The following is a 24,892-nucleotide window of genomic DNA, read 5'->3' on the forward strand; positions in this document are numbered from 1 at the left end:
CCAAATGGTAATGATCTTTATGAAAGAAATATTATGGTGGGATACTTTGTAGCAATACTCTCTGGTTTTTAGCGAATATTTAATCAATTTTTGTTGAAGGAATGAAAGCTCAGAGATGGTATTTTTTGGTGACCATGTGCTACAGAAAAGAGCGATTAAATGATCAAATCCCCAAATGTGTCCGGTAAACCTAAAAACACTATTCTTAGGTTTCTGGGTGCTGTTCTGCAAAGTTTGGCAGGGGCTAGATTAAAATCCTGTCTCAAATAACACCGTGGTAGTTTTTTTTTCTTTAAAAAGATTTACCCCATTTCCCAGATGTGTGAGATAATCAAGATTTAAATATATGTAGCAAGTTCTTGCATATCCTGTTAGCACTGATTAGGTATATGTGACTTTCATAAAAGTGTGCCGAATCTAACAGTTCTTTTTAAGGTACTGAAAGACTCCACTAGTGAAATAATTACCACATTTTTAATATAAAATATGAAGTGTGGCTATCAAAACTAATTAGGAATTTTATTCACTATTTTCTAGAAGACATCGCAAATTTTCACACTGTTCAAAGACTTGATGTTTTATAATACTGGTTTCCTAAAGGACATGTGGCTCCTAAATCTGGCTACTCATTTTTCTTTTATTATTTAGTTGGCATCTGTAACCTATTAGCATAATTAAAGGACAAATTTCAATAGTGTTCAGGAAAACCTAGGTGATAAAGGATACTCAGCTGATAGCGTTTTCTGTTATTTCAGACATTAACTTTTCATACAGCCAGACCAAATGACCCTTGATAAGTGCAACTGTGGAGGTATAATGAAAGGCATCTGAAAAGCCACTGTAATCACTACTTTTTGGAATGAAGGTAAGAAAACAAACTGTGATAACTGCTGTGGCATCTCATCATTTTTCTGAATGTTTATTGTAGACATGAAACAAATGGAATCCCAGTGTGGCTTCTAGGAGTGTACTGTGCAGCAGGCTTAATATCAGATTTACATTAGATTAAGAATATGAGAAATAATATCATGACCCCAGGATCCCACAAAAGCATTTCATAAAACTGTTCACCACAATGGAGGGGATGTGTGAAAAGACCCTACATTGCACAGTGCAATTTTATCACTAATTTTCATTTATTGGGCCAGGAAAATGGAGAATACACTGTCAGGCAGGAATCTCAATATGGGTAGAGGATCTCATGTGGCAGCTGGTCTCAGAACTACTGCTATGAGTCTGATTGCTAAAGTAGGGAGCTTGCCCTGTGTGATCAGGGAAGTGGGGAAACTGACCAGCCTCTAAACCCCAGAGCTTTGTTCTACCAGTAGATGTACATTTCAAAACTTAAAACTATAGTATTTGAAAATATTTATTTTCCTTTCTAATTTTTTAAATCAGCACTTCATCTGTGATTTATATCTAAATTAAACACGTCACACATGCTGCTGATACTTATAACATTCTTATGAAATTGATAAAAGCAAAATTTTAAAATATATACAGAAACATTGAAGTAGAAATAAATCAAGTCCTATCTCTTATGATACTCTATTCTATGAAGAAAATTCTATACCATATTGATGCTGGGCCAGAGCAGCAATTAATTCCAGGGGAAATATAATATATGAAGAGTAAGATGTCTAAATTATTCATTATACATTTATACATATACATACAAAACTGGATGTCACAAAGGAAAAACCATACCAGACTTTCTACCTAACTTATAAACTCTATCTTGTGGAGAATGAGGGATGTTGAAGCACTGAGGTACTTTTTAATAAAAACACCCCTCCAGAAAAAAGATTTTTGTTCTATGATATTATTCATTATTGTTGTTGCTGAGTGAAATTATCTACTTAATGAAATCATGCACCTTTTAGTCATTACTGTCTAAATTCTCACTACAAAATAAAACAGAAGCAGGGAAAAACAAAACTCTCAGCAATGAGATTCCAGGATCACAGGTTTAAAACCCTATTACCTTTTGTTTCCTTGTTTCAAGAACATTTTAGAAAATAATCTGGATTAAAAATCAGAAATATATGGGCCTAAAGAGGCAATGGCTTTAAATGATACAAAAAAAAAAAAAATCAGAGTTTCTTAATAAAAAGAACACTATATCACTGAATGTTTACAATACAAATGCTAGAAAAATATCTAAGAGATAATGGTTTTCAAGCACCCAACATCAAGAAATTGGTAAAAACTTTCACGGCAGAGAATGATTATATCTAAGAATAAGTGATCATAGTTTAAACCTAGAATGACTGCTTCCCATGCTAAAATTCCCTAGCATAGTATGACCTGTTCACCACTCCCTTTCCCACAGTACACCCTGTCCAACTCTCTAATTCTACCCCATTCACACCTTTAATGCCCCATTCCTCTTGCCCAATCTCCGGACTTCTGCTCAAACAACTCCTTCAGTCCAGAATGCCTGCCTTTCCGTACCTAACTCCTCCATCAACATCTTTTGAAATAAAGCAATATAAGAGTAAGTGAATCTCTTCCCTTTCTTCTGGGATACATTTGGTTGTCCCTCTGAAAACCAGCTAGTCCATTACTACTCTTTCCATGACCCCAGCCTTGGGAAGTGAACCCTGCCAAGTCTGAGTGCACTCTAACTTCACAGCCATGGGCAAAGAGCTCCTGGGGGTAATGACTATGCCCTGAAGTGCTAAAAAAAATAAATAAGAGAAATCTAAAAGACAATAAACATTTCTTCTCTGAAATCATTGGGGAAAAAAAAAATAGATTTTTATGAATCTGGAGAGATCATTACCGAGATGCAAAAATGAAATAGTCAGATAAATTATATTCTAGTCTTCTGAGCCAATGACCAAAAAAGAAATTACTAAACAAATGCCTTCATCACTTTAACCATACCCATATCAACCATGGCCATATCATATAAACACTACTTTTGGGTAAAGGCATTAAATACTATATTATAGCTACCATTTGACTTTAGTAAAGGAATTATATGGATAACTAATATGTCAAAATCAAAAAATAATCTTGAATGATTTCCAGACAGATTATAAGTCATTTGTTCCCAGTCATCTACTCAATCAATAAGTATTTACTACTACCTACTACTTGCTAGGCACAATCCTAAGGCACTGGACATACAACAGTAAACACAATAAAATCCCTGTCCTCACATCTGGTGGCAATAAGTGCCATAAGGAAAAATAACAGGATAGGGAACATAAGTAATGCTGGCAGTAGAGAGTGAGGTGCTCTTTTTTTTCTTTTTTTTAAATAGGTTCAAGAAGTCCTCACTGGTAGGGAGACATCTGAGTTAAGAAGAGCAATGAGGAGATGATGGGATAAGTCTTGCAATATCTGGTAGAGGGCATTTCAAAGACAGCAAACAAGTGCAAAGGCAAGGCAGGAGCCTGTTGAGTGTGTTCAATAAAGAGCAAGGAGATCAGTATGGCTGCAGTTGAGTGAGCAAGGGAGGCAGAGAGATGGTGGTGAGGAAGGGTGAGTGGGACTGGAGAGCTCAGAGGGCACAGTGGATCACTGCTCTGAAGGAGACAGGAAACCACTCGAGGGTTTTAAGCAAAGTAATGACATAATTTTTTAAAAATCACTTTGGTGGCTATGTTAAAACATAGGGGTTGAACCACAGAGACCAGTCAGGGGCTACTACAAGCAATTTAGTAAAGATGATAGTAGCTTTGACCAGGGTTGAGTGGCAAAGGGTAGTTAAAAGCGGTTGGATTCTGAACACATTTTGAAGGAAAAGCAGAAATGTAATCTGGTGGACTGGAGGCAAAATGCGGATATCAAGGATGACTTCAAGATTTCTGGTCTAGCAGCTGGAAGGATGAGAGAGGACTATAGGGGAAGGTGCTTCTTAGAGGCAAGAAGTAAATCAGGAGTTTGGACAATGTCAAACTTGAAATGCCCATCAGACATCTAAGTGGTGATGGTGAGTAGGCAGATGGATATATACGGTACTTAAAGTCATTAGACTATATGAATATAGACAGAAAAGACATTAGAGATCACAGCCATGGGGAACTACATTTAGAGGCTAGGGAGATGAGGAAGAAGCCAGCCAAGGAGACTAAAGAATAGCCAGTATATTCTTAGACCAGAAAAGAGTATACCCTCCAGGCACAAAGCATCATGTTACAGGCTTCTGGGCACTGTCCCCTTACATACAGAAGTCTGAAAAATTGCTAAGCAAAATCGCATCTCTACCATCAATTTGCTGGCATGAAACTTCTTTTTAAAGAATAAGATCCAACCGTGGGATAGTAATCAAGAAAACACACATAAAGGCAGCAGACTATCATCCATAAAACTGGCCCAAAATTTAGATTCTTACGGTATTAGGTATGGTTAAGGATGTGCAGAAATGAAAAGTCTCCTCTGGAGAAAAATTTAAAACTATAAAGCAAAACTAATTTTCTATGTATCTATATATGAGGTGGTACTGTTGACGCAAATCTAAGAATAAAATAAACAAAACCACATACTATTTATAGATATATACATGCTCATTAAATGAACTGAAAGGAAAACCCTTAAATGCAGTTAGTGTTTGCCTGGGGTGGGAAGGACTGGCAATGGCGAGTAAGGAAAGCTGCGCCTAATATGTAATGCCTTACTCAGTTTGTTTTTTCAAGTTTTTTCAAGAATTTATGAAAAAGACTTGAAACAGATGTGAGAAAGTATTTATAATCAGCAATTCTGGTGTGAATACATGAGTGCGGATAATACAATTCTTTGTAATCTTTTTGTATTTAAAGAAAATCTCAAAATATTTTTTTAAAAGAACAAAAGCAGAAAAGGAAAACAAGACAATCTGTTTAAAACAACAAATATTTACTATATTTATACCTACATTCCAAGCCTATAATAAAGCAAAAGTAGAGGAATATATTGTTGGTGTATTAATAAGGAGTAAGTAGGCCTCTAGTATGACGTTGTACTTAGCTAATGCTAATTCACTATTCGAAAAAGTGAAACAAGTTCAAGTACACTATCCATAAATACAGTAGTTTAAAAAATTAAACAGAAAAACAGGTAAAACTACCTAGTTTTATCAGAAGATCTAATCTGAATAGAGAATTAGGCTATAAAGTTTGAGTTAGAATCAAAGATTTGCATCAAGTGCTTCTGGAACGAGACAAGAAATATTAAAATGAATGAATAGATATGTAAGTGCGTCAGCCAGCCAGCTGATCTAAACAATGCATGATAATTAACGAAAACCATAATTAATTCTCCTAGGCAAATTTAGTATACAAGTACTACCTTTCCTTAACAAGTTAGAAGAATCTACAGACATTAATTTTTTTATACAATTTCTCTTCTTGAAGTAAAACATATAAGAGTAGATATGATCATAATAACACCTTTTATACTTACACATTTTTCAGACATCAGTATTTCATACTGTAACCTCTATTTTCTGCCTTTTCTAGTCTGTAGGTAATAAATATACTTAGTGAAACGGCCACTAATTTTTCCTAGCTTTTTACTTCTGAATTGCTCAATACAACAGCAATAAAGCAAATAAATAGAATGATTTTTTTCATTTAAATAGTTAGGGTGGTTAATTTATTGCATGATTACTAAAAGCAGAAAATAAATTGGATGAACTGTTTATATTATAAGTGAATTGCAGAAAAATTAATTTTATTAAATGTGTAAGTGTCTTTAAATGAAGACAATGACAAAGAATTAAATTCCTAGCAATTAAAAAATCAGCTTTTATATGTGGAATCAAAAAAAACAAAACAAAACAAAAAGACCCATAGAAAGACATCCGATTTGTGGTTACCAGAGGCAGGGCATGAAGGGAGAAGGAACTGGAGGAAGGTGGACAAAAGGCACAAAGCTCCGGTTACAAGATAAATAAGTACCAGGGGTGTGATGTGCAGTGTGGTAACTACAGTTACTACCACTGTACGTATGTGTGAAAGTTAAGAGAGTAAATACGAGAAGTTCTCATCACGAGAGAAAAATTTTTCTTTCTTTTTTTGCTTTCTCTTTTTATTGTATTTATATGAGATAATGGATGCTACCTAACTTACTGCGGCAATCATTTCATAATATATGTGTTATAGCATTGTGCTGTACACCTTAAACTTATACAGTGATGTATGTTATGTCTGTTATATCTCACCAGAACTAGAAAAAAAAATCATCTTTTTAATAAAGATTCCTAGAACAAAAATGTTACATATGTTAATAGTGTATGTGCTTTCAAATCCTAATATCATCTTCAATATATATCAAATTGTGTATAAAACATTAAAAAGTTCCTTACTGTCCTAAATTTGTTATGACTATCTTTTCCTTCTATTAAGAGTACATCAGTTTATTCTCCCTCAAAAAGGGTTAAAGGCAGTCCCTTCGTGTGCTTACAAAAATAAATCATATCAACTGTACCATTTGAGATGTGAGTCATTTCTCTAGCATATTTAGAAATAAATTCAGGCTGATTCATTTACTGTGTTGCTGTTTGTCAGATGGAATTAGACGCATCTGATTTTTTACCTCTATTTTCAATGATGTCCTTACCATTTTCTCTTTGGAAATTTTCTCTACATTAAACTAATACGTATTAAGTGAAACAAAGCAAGTAGGTAAATGTTTAATGTAGGACGTTTTTCAAAAAAGCAGTAGGACAACTTTTTCCTTTAGACTAACTTTTTTGTTGATAAATTCTGGGGTTTTAAAAAAAGATCTAACTATAAAAAAAGGAGTAATTCTATTCTCTAATTAGTCAGAACAGATGAACAGGTTTACTATTCCTCAAAATTGGTTAGAGATAAATACTTATGTTTGTTGTTGAGTTGATGTTGTTAAGAAAACAACCAGTTAACTTTTTCAAAATAAACATTTTGGGGAGGAAAGCAAATTTCTTATTCCACAAATACTTCCAGAGCAGCTGCTTTATGCAAGGCACAGTGCTAATGGCTATGGGTGAAGCAAATATTATTCAGTCATCAATTCGGCTCGTAATATGCTTAAGAACCTCAGTAGGGAGGTAAGGTAAGCATGTGAATAGTCCCAAAATAAGGTAGAAAGAGACCCAATACTTTTAGAGATGACACTCTAAAATAGAGTTCAGAAAAGGGAAAAATTGCTTCCCACAAGTAGTGTGAGAAGGAAAAATCAGAGAAGGCTTCATGATGGCGGTGGAGTTGAGCTGGATCTTAGGGAAAGTAAGACTTTGATCAGTGAAGACTGGGAGCCAAGTTTGCATAGAGATTGAGGGTGGGGGTTTTACGGGAAGGTTGTATAAGTAGAGAGCCGGATCAATGTCATGTAAGCAGGAAATTTAAGCATTAGGGTAGGTAACCAAAGAAATGAGAAATAAGAAGTAGGTATGCACCAGAATACAAAGGACTTTGAAGATATAAGATCAAGTGGCTCATACTTTATCTGGTAGGCAAATGGAAACCAATGAAAGGCTTGGAGCAGAGGAGTTGTATGATCAGACACATGCTTCAGTAAGATTAATTTAACATTAGTGGGGACAGATGGATAGGAAGAAAGACAAATTAGAGACGAGCAAACTGATTAGGAGTCTACTGCATAGTATAAATAAGAGATAATGAAAGTAGGAACACTAAGCAGTATCAGTGGGAATGGAAAGAAGAGTATGGATGCAACAAAACAGTACATTGTAAATAGCATTTATGAAAAATATGGAATAAAGCCTTACCTGATTCTTCTGTATCTTGTTCATCTATTAAACCTACTGAGACGCCTAAATCCACACATTTCTTGCTATGTGTCTTGGACTTCATGTGTTTTGTCAGATTTCCTTAAGGGAAAAGAATGTTTACTAAGCTTACATAGTATTATTTTGCTATCGCATTTGTCAACACTGGCAAATTCCATTCCTATTTCAAGTGAAAGTATAGATTCTGGTTATACAATTTCAATCACTAAAATTTGGACAAAAGAAAATAGTGGTACCTTTTGATTTATTAGTAATAGTTTTTCAAATCTGCCTCCTCTACTTTGATAATGGCTACTTTTGCCTTACAGTTTCTATTCTCTAGTCCTTATTTACTTCTTCAAACATTTTATACATACTTAAAGTCCCTTTCAGACAGCTAAGGTCTGTAGTTCCAAGAGTCCAAATTCTCCATCAGTTATGTCTGCTGGATCTCCCTCACAATATTTTGTTTCCTTGCATGTTTTTTAGTTTTTATTGTAACATTTCCATGGGTCAATTTTTTGATTGCTTTTGCCTGGGACCTTCATGGTTTCACACCGCTGACTCTGGACCAGGTTTGTTGTTGTTGTTGTTGTTGTTGTTTTTACAGTATATGTACAGGGTTTTGCTTTTGAGCAAACAGCCTTCCCCTCTTCATGGTCCAAAGCCACTGGACAAAAGAGCCAGGCTTCTTTCAGAGGCCTCAGACTCAACTCCAACATTAACATTAAAACCCCAAGTCTGTAGGCACATATCTGACTTTATCGTCCCTATGGTCTTTTTATTATTATTATTTTTAATATCTGTTCACCATGCTAGCTTAGAGTGTCTTTTTTATTTTTAGTACTTGGGAATTTGTCTTTTTAAATTTTGAGCTTAACTATTAAAAACTGTATCTGGTTGTTGTTTTATTAAAAACAGTAATTCTGTATGTTTGAATCATAAGAAATAATTACCTGCATAACTGCACTTCACCATATTGACTAGAAGTCTCACAGTGTTATTTCTAAAGTTGTGATTCCTCAGGCAGCTGTTGTATGAACAAACCGCTATAAGTATGACCAGGCTAAGTGGGAACCACTGGGCAAGCTTGCCACAAGTGATCATGAATGCAGCGGGAGAGCTCAGATTTTTCTGAGGATATCAAGCACCCTGAGTGGATAATGCCATACACATGCAAAATTTCCAACAAGGGAAAATCATCTCTTTTGACAAAATAAATAAAATCTAATAGTGAGTTTGGTCAGCAGGGCAAATTATTATTCGAGAATAATTAGATGAGCTAAAAATGTCTGAATCATTGGTCCAGATTTGGTGCTTGCAGTGGTTGAAGGACCTGCAAAATAGTTATGTTTACAGAGCCTCAATTCCACTAAAAATGCAATAAGCCCATGGAACTGGTCACATTGTTCAAGCCCTTTCCTGCACTAGATTGTATGTGCTGCATCCCAGAGCCTTGTGCTTTAGGGGTTGAAGTGTAAGAGGATGCCAAGGCCAGATATTGTCCAAGATTCAACAAACTCTAATCTTTGTGATTCTAGGGATAATACCTGGCTTAAAGAGCTTGGCCATGTCTCTGACATTTACTTTAAATATATGTAAAAAATAAAATATAAAGCAAATATGGCAAAAATATTAATAACTATTAAAAGTTGATAGGTATACTGGTGGTGTTCATTATACAAATCTCTTCTGCATGCTTCAGAATTTTCACATTAAAAAGTTATAAAAAATGGTTTGGCAATGTTAATGTGGTTGAAATTTCTACTTATAAGTCAAAATACTTTCTAGTGTCATAACAATATTACCAAATTACAAGGTCCCCAACAAGTTCCTTTCAAAAGGCTTTTGTTCTCTAAATAGATAGCCACAGAAGCTTATTTCCTTTCTAAAAAGTTAATATGTAATTGTAATGAGGCAAATTTGAGAATATGAGCATATTTCCATATAACTTGAGCTATTACTATTAACCAACTTCATAAATAATTTAAAATAGACAAAAAATTTGCATTTTAAATATGCATGTTAAAATGCAAATATCCTGTAGCAATGCTATAAACTTTGTGAATTAATTTAATAGATAAATTTTTCAACAAATTTAATAAATATTAATCTAAATCCTCTGGAAAGCATGAGTGATTATGTTTCTAGGTTCCTATAGCTACATATAGAGACTAGCTTTCTATGACATAAATGGGACTAAATCCTGTAGAGATGCTAGCTCATTGTGTATTTTCTGCTGACTTTTAAAGCAGAATAGTGAAAACAAATCAATTATTTTGAAAATGTATTCATAAAATAAACTAAGAGGACAAATGCTGATGTATAGATTTATAAGCATTACTATCAGAAGCATCAATTTCGAACACTACATCATTCTCTTGATAATATTTTGCTGTCTTTACATACATATACCCATATGTACACACACACACACGCACACACACCACTATTACTTTCTGTTAATAACTGGATACAATGAATAAGAAGTAGAGGTGAACTGGCTAGGACAACAATGCAAACCAGAGTAGGGCAAAATCTATAGCCTAATCTTAAAATAAGCCTATTAATTATTTAGCTACCCTGAAAAGGTACTATGGAATCTGTTTTACATATATTTACAAAAGGTAGACTGCTACAAGGAAGATGACCATAAAAAAAAGACAAGTGTCATGCCAAGAATAGGGAAATATTGAATTTCTAATATTTTCTTCACCAGTCTCCTTAACTAGGGAAGCTTTCTTCAAATTAATATTTATCATATAATTCCAATGAATTATCTAACAAAACAAAAAATTTAATGTAAATTCAGATATGCAGCATATTACAAAATGAAAGACATGGAAACTGCTAACATATAATGATCACTTTTCAGGGGTCACTGTGCCCCCCTGTCCACCATTTAGTAAACATTTATCTAAAATTTTGCATGGTGTTATTTTAAATTATTTTGCTAAAATTAACACTTGGTGATTCATAATATTTTTCTTTGCCAAGAAATCTCTGTAGTTGGTTTTCCACAACTAAGTTTTCCTTCCTTTCTTGCTTTTATTTTATAAACGTGTATTTTTTTTTAACTATCCTGTTTCCTTTCCCTCCTTCTATTGAGAAATACCCATTTCATATTATACCTTGATCCTCTTTTCTTGGTAACATCATTCTTTACTTGGTAATCTTTTACTAGTTATACTGGCCTATATTACTGGTCTCCTGGTCTCACAGTAAAAATAGAAATTTCTTAATCAGAATCAAAACCAGTGAAGAAGCAATAAATTAGGTTAAAATATCAAAGCACTTTATCTTATCAAAGCACAAGACCAGGAAAATCATCCTGAAATCCACCTTCTATTTCTCAAAATCAAGTTCCACAGCACAATCAAAGGACTAAATAAATTACTTTTCCTTTCAAGTCTTCGTGATTTTGATTTCTTGAAACTTTTAAAAAATATTCAATACTACCCGAAGAACAGTTTTCATTTTTTTCCCTATCATTCTTGTTTCAGGTACTATTGGCAGGTAAGAACTATTTTGATGCTACTTAGTCACTACATATTCTAACTCTCTTTAAATGCCGATAAATACTAGCCAAAAAAGGTAACAAATTTTGCTAAAGAGTTGATCAATCTTTAAGTCAAAAAACTGCATAAAACAATATAATCAGAAAAAAGCAAATAACTCAAAATAGATAAAAAAATAATCAAATTTTTTTTGCAGATGTAATCCTTTCAGACTGATCATTTAATGATTACATTACTTTGTTTTAGAAATATTCTTACTTTTTAAAGGGTGTTATATGAAATTAAAGTATCAAGTAACGAATTTTTATATAATGATTCATGAACAAGGAGCCTAATGGAGAAAGCAAACAGTTTATGGTAGTGTATTCATTATATGTAATAGGAAATTTGTAGAGGGTAAAATTATTTTAACTATAATAAAGCCTTACAATTTAAATAACATATAAAGAATACAGAAAGAGCACTAAATATAATTTTAATGACTAGTTCTGAGATGTATAAATGTTATATAGTACAAAAGTTAGAAAATTTTTGAAGCTGAAATTCAACAAAATTTGGGTAAAAAATACATCATAGAAAAGAAAAAGAAATGGCTGCATGCCTAAAATTAGATAAAACATGAATGCAATCATTATAAGTTCACTGCAGTTATTATTTAAAATTTTTCAATCTTTTAACACCGAAGTATATTTACATGTGATCATGAACATTTCTTTTTCTTCTTCAGCCCCTAGTACGTACTTTTGAAAATGTATTTGTCATCATGTTATGCAATTGTAATTTGGGGAGTAAAATAAAAAAGGGCAGTTGCTCCTTCTAAAATGTTATATTTATTATATACTAAAAGCATGTTATTAAAAAAGTTTTTTCCCAAGAGGTCTAGAAACATATAAAGAAAAAAGACTATAATGTTGACAAGATGTAATTTATATTAATCTATTTAAGTTACCACATTTTTGGTCAAAAATATGTAAAGCTGAGTCTTAGCTCTACTAACTCAATGCATATAAAAAGTACTATGAAGTGATGTCATCTCATACCTTTCGTCTTAAAGGAGAAGTTACAGTAAGTGCAGTGGTAGGGGCGGACATCTGTGTGGGTTCGTATGTGTTTCTTTAACATACTAGGTTTCTTACAACGTATTCCACATTCTTCACAAATGTACTTTCCTCTTCCCCTGCCTCGGACATATACATACTCTTCATTTGATTTATATCTAATTTGAAAAAAAAGAAATGAATAGGGAGATTGGATACTAAGTCTTTGAGAAAATACTGGTGATTAAAATTCAACCTAAAAATAAACAAGGCACAATTTTTAGACTCAAACAATATAAAGTTTATGTACATACAAGTAACAGAATATTCTAGCTTTTCATACAGCACTTAATATTCTAATAGCTAATTCTAACCAAACAAATCTTATTCAATACTGGGTTTAATTTTAAAATATTTCCTCTTTAAAGTCATTGGTTTAAAATTTTTCTTTACTGTTAAATTCAATCACAACAACTAAAAGTATTGAAATATTTCTGAGCTTCACTATAACTATAATTGGCTTTTACGTTTTGTTTTTCTCATAACCAAATACACAAAAACATCAAATAGGCACAGTTCACCTTTCCTAGAGCAGGTTTTCCAAGTCATTCTTTATCATAAATCAACATGAAATCCAAGGTTCACTCTGAAAACTTTGTTCTTAGCTGCCTCCTAGAACCTCCAATGTATCCTAAATAGTTATCGTTTTCTTAATCAAAATGGAATTATTTAACATAATACCTAACATATATTGTGCCATGAAGATTCTGTTAATAAGCTGAGAAACTCTGCAACATTTATATAAAATTGGTACTGAAATGTCTTCATTCACATGAAAGCAAATGTACATTTAAAAGGTAAGTTTAAATGTACATTTAAGAAGTAAAATTTGTACTTGCCCTCCATCAAATATTTTAATTCTTCTTGGTTCACTTTTGATTAATGAATTTTCTTTATCTTGCTCACTGTTAATTTCAGAGGCATCTTTATTGCTGAATTCAACTACTGTGGATTTTTGATTACCTAATGCTCTCTGAAAGGAAAAAAAAAAAGAGAAACTAATTTAATAAAACTGAAAACACAAACATGCTAATGTTTCACTTGGAAAATAAAACAAAGCAGAATACAGTGCATATAGTTAACTTCATAAAATGCATTTCAAGGAAGTAACAGGTTTAAAGGTCATTTGCTTTATCTCCCTGCTTATCTCTACCAAATCTGTCTAAACCACAGCAAACTGATAAATCTTATGCTATTTTAAAATCCCACCACAGTCTACTGACAACCCCAAATAAAGGCCTTCCAATCTCCCACACCCTGGTATTCTGTGAGTTTAACAGAAACTTTTTTTTAATAGACTAAGTATTTCTTCTAATATCTAACCAACCACTCATACTACAGTTTAAGTGTATCTCTTAAAATAATTTTTTCTCTTCAGATGGAAAATGTCTCATACTCCTGAGAAACACAATGAAATCTCCTTCAACTTCAGTGTACTGTAAAGTTAAAGCAAAAGCCCCATTTCCCAATATTTTACTCTCTCCTTCCATTACTTTAAACCATAATTATGTTCCTCTCTGTATCTTAATACTGAAAACTGTGAGACATAGATACAGGTCAACAGATTTTGGTGTGATAATAACTAAAACTCTAGAAAAGGTAATAAACATCGAAATGATAAGCAATATGTATTCTTCCATAGAAACATTATAGTAATACCACCTTAAGATTTTATACAACCACACCATTCACAAGTTTTCTCATTCCTCAGCCCATTCCATGCTCATATCCTTGTGGGGCAGGCAGCACAGATGGATCATACCCCAGTAAGGAAGGACACTCAGGTTAAGCCATTTGTCCAAGGTCAAGTGTTAACAGAAAGGCTCAAAGTCTAGTCCTCTGGCCAAATCCGACACAAGGCACAACTTTTCTAATCAAGGGCCTCTTTGTTAAAAAACTCCTTTAAAAAATCATATCACCGTGTAGATAGCTATCATACTAGGATAACTTAATAATAGTAAGTGATGAGAGGGTGTGTGTATCATGGACAGAGGGCCTCTGTGACCTCGGAAAGAGTATCCTGGGAAGCCCCTGTAAAGCCAGGAGTAAAGAAAAGCTGCTGGTCTCAGTTTCTCAAAAAGGTAGTGTGACGATGTAATGACACTGACCCATGACAGGTAAAAACACAACTGTCTCTTTTTCTTTTCCTGGCAAACACATCAGGTTTCCCCACAACGTGTAATATATATACATACCTTTCCTTGACTTTGTACCTTTAACAGTAATCCTAGTTCTCATATTCTTTTCAATACCAAATCCCCACTTAGCTTTTGCTCACTTTCTTACTATCAAATTTGGTTTCCATTTATCGGTGACCAATGAACTAAATGCCAAAATCCTTATCATTTTCGTAGGTCTTTATATGCTAGACCACTCCATGGCACCGTATGTTGCCGATGCCTCATTTCTTTTACTTTAGCATTTATCTTTTTTTTTTTTTTCCATTTTGAATTACATTAACATTTGGGTTGTGAGTTAAAAGCCAACCCAAGACCCAATCTTCCACAGCCACTTGCCCATATAACTTAAGTCTCCAGTGGTATTAGAACTGTTGAGTCCAGATCCCATCTTTATTTGACCTTTCTGCTCAAACAATCTTCCCTGAAATACCTTCTTACTTAATCTGTGTGATACCACTTTCTCATAGTTCCCCTACTTCCTCTATAGACAATCTTTCAGCTTATATGTGGATGTTCTTTATCTATTCAACCCTTTAAATAGTAGTGATTCCTGGGATCCATTTCAGGCCCTGGTGTCTTCTTTACACTCTCCCTGAGCAATCTCACTAATTACACCTATGCACTGAAGAAGCTCTACCATGTTCCACACCTGGGACTCTCTCCTAGCTTCATATCTAGATATACAGTTCCGGAGGCATTTCTGCCAAACACTTGGTACTGAAGGAAAGCCACTTTTCACAGGCACTTCAGAAATATACATACATGAAGTTGTTTAAATTCTCATGATCAGGTCTCATCTTCCAACATTCTGATTTAGTAGATCTAGAATACAGTCCAGGTATTTCAAAATTAAATTTTGAATTTAATTTTTGGATGCGCCTTCCTTCACTGAGAAAGTATTAATGGCCCTCCACCACCATGCATATTCTCTGTTTTTTTACCTACACTTCCAACTTTGAAGTATGTCAGTGTTTCAAACTTATAATACCTTCTAGCCATGAGACTCCTCAGATTTCTTTAAATGAACCAAGTTCTTTCTCATTTCCATGTCATTCATCAGACTACTAAAATTTTTCATTCTTGTTTGCCTAAAAAATAATCTCTCCCCTTTTTTTAAGACTCAGCTCAAGTATCAGCACTTTCAGATCCTCCTCAACCTACTGAGAATATCAGAGACTTTCTTCTTTTAAAGTTATATATACTTCTATTATAATACTGAACAGTGATCTTTCCTTATTGATAAGTACATATTGTTTATGAACCTGAATTATGTGCCTATGAATCTGCAGAGGACAAGGACTTAATCTATAACTCTGAAATCTATAATTCTGAATGTCCAGAGTTCAACGTGATACTCTTATCAATAAACCTACCTACATATTATTAATCACAAATATTTTTTATTTTATACAACACCTCTAATAAGACTGATTCCATAAATAACATAAAATTCTAGTTTTATGATCTTACTCCATAAATCTTGACCAAATCAACTTAATTATGAAGTATGAGTTAGTTATTTTAGGAACGTGATTCTCAGAACTACAGAATGGCTCTCTGCTTATATTTCAAAATGACATATAACAATCTTCAGTATTCACACCTCTGTTCCCCTGTATTAATAAGGACAAAGCATAAACATAATCTCTTCTCACTTAGCAATAAAAACAAAATCTTAATATAAAACAATGAAAGTAAAACCATGATTGTGCCATTAAGCAAAGATTTAAAATATTCAGCTGAGAAATACTCAGGGCAAGTTATTTTCAAAATGCTTCAAAACGGAATCACTGAAAGGACTCCAGCTAACCCCAGCAAACTTATCCTTTTTTTTCAAATAACTACAGTTACAAAGCACAATTTGCCATTACAACTTCCAACCAAAATACTTAAAAGGCATCAAGACATGTTAAAACTCATCTGCACAAACTATTTTTGAAGATAAATAATATTTCAAGTACCTTGCTTAAGTTGCTTTTCCACTTGCTTGAATAGACCAATAAATCTGATTTGGAATGGGTGGTTATTGCTTGACAATATAGTGATTTTCCAGTGTTTTGTTTTGAATTAAGGAGAGAAAGAGCAACTTTTGTAGGCAAACCAAGTGGATTTGGATTACTGGAGCTTACTGTCCAGTCAGTGTAGGCTGAAGTTTTCTGGTCATTCTGAGGCAAATGTAATGTTTTCTGTCTTAACAGACAACACCAAGTAAAGCTGGTTGTGGTCTTCAGGCTGGGGAGAGACAGCTGCCGTGTGTCGTCAGCATCTAACACTGAAAGAGCTGTGGTTATAGGTTGACTTTGTTCTTGGATGTTCACTTCGTCACCTTGATTTTTAACCTCTGGAGACTTCTTTTCTTGGTTATTATCTATACATTCTGAAGGAACTGGTGAATTTCTAACTGTAAGAGTTAGTGATGAGGATGACTTGATGTTTTCAAATTCCTGCAATTCTTTTATAGGTTCTACAACTACAGATTTAGAGTGTCTTGATGACAAATTATCAACAGGTAAAATATCTGTCAAATTAATAGCCTGGCTACTAATTTCGGGCTGAGAAAAAATATCCTGTTCCAATATCACACCTTCAAGGGGCTCTGTAGTACAAACCTGCCTCACTAAAACAGGTTTCTTCTGTTTATTAATGTCATTAGCTCTTGGATTCAGTGGTTCGAATGGTCTGATATCTGCTGCACAAATAGCTCCATTTTCATCTTTAGCTCGCTTTTGGTGCTTTTCCATGGCAATGTCTAAACTATTTGCTGGGGAAAGCATCCTTTTACTTGAAGCTGAAGATTCTTGCTGCGGGGAAAGTCTACCAACAGACATTTTCTGAGTTACAGGCAAGGATCTGGATAGAGAATTGTGGTCTATCTCTGAAAAAACATTTTCACAAACAAGTTCTTCCTCTGGGTTTGGCAAAGCATTCTGGTGAACTTTTTGCAATTTTGGCAGAGAATTTTGTTCTTTGCTGATTGGCACCTCACTATGTTTAGCCTGGCAAATTGGCTGATTGGACAGATCTTGGGTCACGAGTATTTGTGGCAGAGGTGTGACTGTGGCGAAGCAGTATGCTGGAATATTACTCTGCAGATGCATGGGCAGCGTAAATGATGATGTTGGCACCTTCTGCACCTGACCACTGAGCGGCCCAAGCTTCAGTGGTGGTGGAGGACATGAATTAGACATGGCATCTACTGATTTGGTTGGTAGTGCTAATGAAGTTGCACGATGGTCGGCCTCAACTGGCTCTGAAAGAACTTTCTTTGGAAAAGAATGAACAGGATTAGAAGAGCAAGACTGGCTTGAAGTAAAAACCTGACACTGAAGTTGATATTTGGGAGCAAAGCAATCCTCACTTTTATTAGATTCACATAAATTGGGATTTGCTTCTGGTTTGATACTCTGTGTAGACACCTGCAGAGACATCTGCGTGTTTTGCTGGCTAAGGGGTGCATGGACGTGATTAAACAAATTGATACCAAAAAGTTGATGAACAGGAAAGATGTTAGCAGAGCTGGAATTTGAAGTTTCTGTTTGTAGATTAACTTGAGTCTGGGAGTGCACAGTATTTGCAGGAAACTCAGCTACAGATGTATTAGTGAGCTGAGGCCCCTGAAATGGTACAGCATTCACACCGGGAACGGCAATAGTTTGGAGGGATGATGAGTTTCCAGGAGAAAGATGACTATCTGGAGCTATGTTTAAAGATATCTGCCGTATCAGTGGGCCTCTCCTTCTTTCTAAGAGAGGCACGTGCCCAGTCATCCCCATGCCAGAAGGAGATGTTGGAGGCTGTAATTCAACAAGTGGCGTTGTCTGAGGTGAAGTTATGTTTCCACAGTCAAACGATTTACTTCTGAAATCAGAGACCTCCATCAAAGTTTGCATGCAGTTAATCTGTTCTGATGCAGCACGCCTCATTTCCCGGTGGGTTCCAGGTACATTAAGTGTATTAGAGCCAGCTGGAATCATGACAAACTCTGTTTTACTGAGAAAAGCAATTTTGGGGGGAGCCTCAGTTTTTGAAACATCTTCTACATCTAATGAAGCAGAGAAACTCGAAGTGTGAGATAAACTACTCTCCCTACTTAGACTCCTGGAGATGGTGGAATCAAAACTTGATTCAGTTGAAGAATGCTCTATCTCAGCAAGACGAAGCCTCTTCTTTTTGGGAGGCAGTTTCTCTGTTGGCAATTTTGACAAGGTCTCACTACGCTGAGGCCAACTGAACTTCTCTGACTTTTCTTGATCGAGGCCTTGGGCTTCGAGATCCTGATCTGGCTCTTCCGTGACCAGAATTTCTGGGACTTGGATATTGTGCTGCCGGACAAGTCTTGAGGGCTGTCCTAACACGTGTCGTTCATTTGAAAGCTTTCTTGAAACTTCCTGAAGTTCTCCTCGAAGAGTGTCTGATGGTACAGGCTGGTGAGGATGAGACGTGTTCCGAGAAGGGTGACTTTCCTCTTGGGAAATTCCCATTACTTTCAGGGACCCGGGCTTCCCTGTTCTACTTGGCTTCTGGAAACAAACTGGGGAGCCTCTTTCAAAAGACTCAAGCTTATCAAATGAACTGGGTCTGCTCAGTGAGTTTGTATGTTGGATGACTGAGATCCCAGTTCCATGTCTCTTCAACTCTATCTTGTCCTGGGCAGCTGAACTTATCTGTTGTTCCATGATGGTGGACAGCTTCGGATCCATGGTCTGGTCAGGAACTCTGGCAACAAGCTGAATCTGGGAGTTTTGCAACTGTATATTTCTATGATGCTGGTCACTTGTTAGGACATTATGTTTAGACAAACTGGAAGCAGAGCCCAAAGTATTCTGAAACTGGAGGCCTTCGGAGCTTTTTGGAGAAGCTCCACTTTCATTTTGCTGAAGTTCATCATCATCTCCAACACTCTTCATTTTCCTTCTTTTTCTTATCTGGGGTGTCTGTTCCCAGCCCCCTGTGGAACTACCAACTCTGTAATGTAGAATCTGAGGCTGTGTACTGCTAGGCACGGGGCTGTGTTCAGGTTCTCTCACAGCTACCTTTGTTTTTGGTCCATGTAGCTCTGAACAGTAAAATTTCTTATGATTTTCAAAATTTTCCAGTTTCCTGTACCTGTTTCTACAGGTTTCACACTCAAACATCGTCCCTCGCCCTTGATGAGACTTCTTTTTTTCTAAATGTGAACCTGGTAACAATGACTTGTTTCTTGCAGACACAGTGTCACTAGTGATACTGCATCCTTGATAGCTCTCATCCAAGGACTGTCCAGTACCGAGAACATGGTTTTCATTTGCTGAAGAGTCTTCCACTGCTGCCTGTCTGACAAGGGTACGAGGATGTCCACTTTGGGGCACAGAAGTGTTAGGTCCCGATACAAAGACATCATCATAGAAAGTGCCAATTTTGTCATCAAATGACTGACTTCCTCTCAGTGGATGAGGGGGAGGTATTATGTTTGCAGGTACTGCTGAATAACCTGTGGTAGGCATCGAATTACTTCTTGTAATAGGCAAACAGTCAAGGGACGGTACGGACAGAAGAAACACTTGTTTTGATTTCTCAGTAGGGGTAAAAGGGGACTTTGGTATATCAGAGCTTGAACTTGTTCTCCGTCCCACTGGTTTTAAATCAAATTGGAAAGAATCCTTAAATATGTATGATTTGGGGGAATCAATACTTCCTCGTCGTGAGAGAGAGGTTCTCCGTGGCTTTACACTATCCAGCTGTTTATCATCTACCAAGGCTTCGTTGTCGGAGATAAGCTTTGATATCCGTTCTTCAAGTGTTTTTGTTGCCAAAGGTGGACGCATCTGACCTGGTAAAAGCAATGCTTTTTCACCTGTTGGCAATGTAGAAGGTGCAGAAGGCCCATTAATCTTATTTGAGTCTTGTTCTATAGTGGGTAATGTTCTGGCAAAAGGAGTTGGTGGACTCACTGTTTGATCGGCACTTTCAGAACGTGAAAAGTAACCAGAATCTGTACTTCCTAAACTTCGAGGACTCAGAAGTTTTCCTTGTTGCTCTTGGGAGTAATCGGTAGCCTGCTGCCTTTGTAGCTGGGCGTGTACTGTTCCTACATGAGATTCTTGTTTTCCCTCTGGCTGACTCACGTCCCCTTTCTGACGGGACTTTTCAATAGTCTCTAGGGAGGACGTCCAGGCTGAATGTGTCAGTACATTCGTTACCTGAAGATCCTTCTGTTTCTGTGCACTAGAAAGTTCAAGCTTAGAATCTGTAACCTTCGGGCTGTCAACTCTTAAAGGGGACACACTGACAGGGTGGACCACAACTTTTGGTAACTCTGTCACAGCTTGTGATTCTGAAGATTTCTCCTGTAATGAAAAGTCACCTACCACATGATTTGGATTGGTTGGAATGGAACTTGATTTTGGTAAAGCTTCAGAATTTGATATCATTTTCATTATTTGCACAGGCTGAAGGTCAACGGAGCCCAGGTCATTCTGTCTTTCGTCGGCAGCACTCTCGTCATCGCTCTCACCACTGTCTTCTACATCTGAATGAATAAGTGTTTTGGGGGACTCGTGTGACAAGAACAAACCACCAGCATCTGGCTGCAAGACGAGACCCAGTTTGATAGTATGTGCATGGGACTTTTTGTGCTTGTACAGATTACTTTTAGTCTTAAAGGAAAATCCGCAGGTCACACAGGGATAGGGTCGCTCTCCAGTGTGGGAGCGGATATGCTTTAAAAGCACACTTGGTTTTGCACAAGCTCTATTGCAATACTCACAAATATATTTTCCTTGTTTTTTTGGCTTCTGATCTTTCAGAAGAAGATTGCACATTTGCTCTACACTATGATTAACGACAGAGGCGACAGGAGTTGAATTATAAATTGGTGTTGAGGGTGACTGTATAGAATGGGCTGGACTTACTGACATGGGAGAAGCAGAATCCATTTGCTGGTTTTGAGGAGTAACCTGAGTTCTACTGGAAAGTGAAGTCAGACCTACAGATGATGTCACTGCTATATTATAAACCTGTTCAAGTTTGGTGTTCTCTTGATTTTGCAGATTCGTCAGTGATCTTGTGAAACCTGAACACACTGGAAGCTGTTGATTTTGTTGGTTAGATTTAGAAACAAAGTGTTCGTGTTGATTATATGAATGAGAAATTGACTGAACTGATGTTTGCTCACTCTTCTGAGCAGCAGACACATGTACTGTGTATGAGGTACAAGAAGACTGTGATTCAGCAACGAATTCTTGTGAAGTCTGATTTGGGGAATCCATTGAGTTGTTTTTTAATTGAGAAGGGGGTCGTACAGTTTTATTTGGTCTCAGTTTTTCTATCTTAACTGTACAAGGTGAGCCCTTTTGTGACAAGGTGCTCAGTTCTGGCTCCATTGCTTTCAGTAAGACATCAAATGCGGTATTTGTATACGAGGAGGAAACAGGACTACAGTTAGAGGAGATACATTCACTATGGTCAGTCCTGGTTTTACTTGAAACAGAACTAGAATCACATTTTCCATCTAAGAAATTTAACTTGGCGGGGTCAGAGCCTTCTGATCTCCATCTACGCAGTTCAGACGGATGCTGCAGACACAAGGGCTTCTTTGGGGAGACGGATTCTTCAGACTTAGAGGCTTCGGCAATTATCTCAGGTGTTTCTCCATTTTGTTTCGTAAACTGCTTCCCATTTTTTACAGGACTATGATTCTGTTTGTTGTGAGACTCTGAAGCACTCTGAAGAACAGTGAAAGATGACTCTTTCGTATTTTGTTTATGTTTTGCCTGAAGAGGATTTCTCAGTGGCGATTTTGGTATTTTTTTCAGGTGATTCTCTGCCACAATCTTTTTTCGTTTCACGCCTTTAAGTGATTCTGAAGTTCCTTTAATACCAGCCTCGAAGAGTTCTGTTTAAAAAAAAAAAAAAAGTTGGTAAAATAGTACATATACCAACTATAATTTTTTTCTCTTAAATTAAGATTATTATTATTATTGAGTGTGTTAAGACAACAGAACAAGGTAATTTAAGAAAAGTCTATTTAGGATAAAATTGCATTCTAACATTCTAAGACTGTTGCCAATCAAAAATCTATTGAAACAATCATACAAAGACCTTAGCATACATTTCTAGAATGCTGTGTTCCTTTCTTAACTCCCTTCTCAACAAGATCTTAGAACCAGATCTTTCAAAACTAAGTAATCCTCCCCTTTCACCTTTATAGCTGAAGATTCTATCTACACAACACTCTGAGAGAGTTGGCCCACAAATAAGAAAAGTCAGCCTCTAGTGCAGGGTGTTTGATTGTTTTATCACATTTACTATATTTTAAAATAAACTTCTTGGCAAATTTCTAAATAATATTACTGCTCTAAAACATGCGATACTGATATTCTTATGAGAAAAGGGACTACTGTATAATAATTTTTAGAGCAAAAATACCCCATATCTCAAAATAACCATATTAGCTTATAAAATCATGAAATAATTGCTTTATTAGCAATTATATCGATGAACAAAAATATATAAAAGCAAAATAAGCCACTTATTTGTGGTTCTTCACCAACAAAATTAAAACGTCATAATGTTGTAATGATCCTCAGTTAAAAAAAAAGTCACCAATTTAACTGAATAAAATATTCAATGGCTGTGTTTCTTTGTAATTAATGATAGATAGGTAGGTAGGTAGGCGGTAGATAGATAGAACTTATTGCAGGAGAGAGGAGATGAAACTGACTCCATTTCTGGCTGTGCTGGAAATAAACTGGCATCTAAATGGTATCAACAACCCACAATCTCTGTCAAATACTGTATTACTGAGCAGTAATTATTGGCCATTAATTTAGTTTGTTTCCATTTATTGGATGTTTGGGCATATAAAAAATTATTCAAGTATATATTACTTATTTGCAGAAGAGTCAAATACTCTAATTTCTCATTATTTTCAAGTAGCTGTTGTAATGCACATATTTGAAGTTCATATTAGATCAAATGCCTATACCACAACCACTTCATGTTTACTGATAAAATTCACATAAAAAATATTCTAGTCATCTTGTGACAATTTATGTACTGTCATATGTTTAATGAAAAAAGTACTAATCTGATAAAGATACATTTACCGACAATAATCAGGCAAACAATATGTAAGGTAGTAGGGCGTGGGGTTGTCTCATAACTCAACTATTTGAGCTGAAGAATGTAACAGAAAAAAAGTCAGTATTGTTGCTACCTTTACAAAATGTTGTTGAGCAAATCCTTTATTCTTCAATCCACTAATTTATGAGATGCTGTTTTACCAGTGGTTTACCCTCTTACAGATCAATTTAACAAAGTCATTATGTGTTTATATCTCTCATTAACTCTATCAAACAAATGAGCAAAAGGAAAAATGATAATCGTCCAGGGTGAGTAGTTTCCCTACTCACTTCCAAAAAGCTTGGAGGTGGGTTGAAGTAAAAGTTAAAGCCACTAAGCTGCAAAAAATAAGTAAAAAAACAGAGAAGAGAAACCACTTGTTCAGGAGCAGCAGTTCCCAGCTTGGCACCTGTCTGAGTGGAACAAGCAGATCAGAGCGGGTGAGGGATGGGGCTGGGTGAAAAGGGGAAGGGATTAAGAAGTACAAACTGGCAGTTACAAAACAGTCATGAGGATAACTAAAGTACAACATAAGGAATATAGTAAATAATATTGTAATAACTATGTATGGTTTCAGACGGGTACTAGATTGGTGTGATCACTTGATAAATTATATATATGTCTAATCACTATGTTGTACACCTAAAACTAATATAATATTGTATGCCAAATGTAGTTGAAAAAAAAAAAACTATCAAAAAAAAATGAGAAAGAAAATGAAGGTGAAGTGAAACTAAAGGAATTACTAAACTTAAGATTTGTATTTCTTTATTATTTTTACTTATTTATTTTTGTTGGAACAAGGAGAAATTTTAATATATATTAGGATATTAGGTAATATTAAAAATTATTAAATTTCCTTTAATTTTTAATTTTAATTAATTTCAAGTATACAATACATTGGTTAGACATTTATATAGTTTATAAAACGATCTCCCTAATTGCTCCTTCTCTCCTCTAGTTTTCCACCTGGCCAATATGTTAATGCTAACTGCATTCCCTATGCCGTGCTCCCCATTCATGACCATCTATCAACTACTAATTTGTACTTCTTTAACCCTTTACCCCATTCTTGCTGCCCTCAAACCTCTATCCCCTCTGTCCATCACCAAAAAGGACTCTATATTTGTGAGTCAGTGTTTGATCAGTTTGTTCTTTTTGTTCCTTAGATTCTGCATAAAAGCAAAATCGTATGGTATTTATCTTCGTCTGACTTATTTCACTCGCATAATAACCTCTAAGTCCATCCATATATCATTGCAAACGGTGGGAGTTCATTTTCTTAATGGCTGAGTA

The 24,892-nt window shown here is 35.5% G+C and overlaps 1 protein-coding gene across 1 annotated transcript in view; it reads right to left on the reverse strand.

Moving 5' to 3' along the window:
• HIVEP1 (human immunodeficiency virus type I enhancer binding protein 1) overlaps positions 1-24,892 on the reverse strand; it is a 128,116-nt gene that overhangs the window by 15,480 nt on the left and 87,744 nt on the right. Inside the window, 4 exon segments of the mRNA XM_025044916.1 lie at positions 7,700-7,801; positions 12,258-12,433; positions 13,154-13,287; positions 16,456-22,367. Coding sequence (XP_024900684.1) covers positions 7,700-7,801; positions 12,258-12,433; positions 13,154-13,287; positions 16,456-22,367 — 6,324 coding nt within the window.

This window comes from Pteropus alecto, unplaced genomic scaffold (genome assembly GCF_000325575.1).
Source record: "Pteropus alecto unplaced genomic scaffold, ASM32557v1 scaffold121, whole genome shotgun sequence".
Lineage (NCBI taxonomy): Eukaryota > Metazoa > Chordata > Mammalia > Chiroptera > Pteropodidae > Pteropus > Pteropus alecto.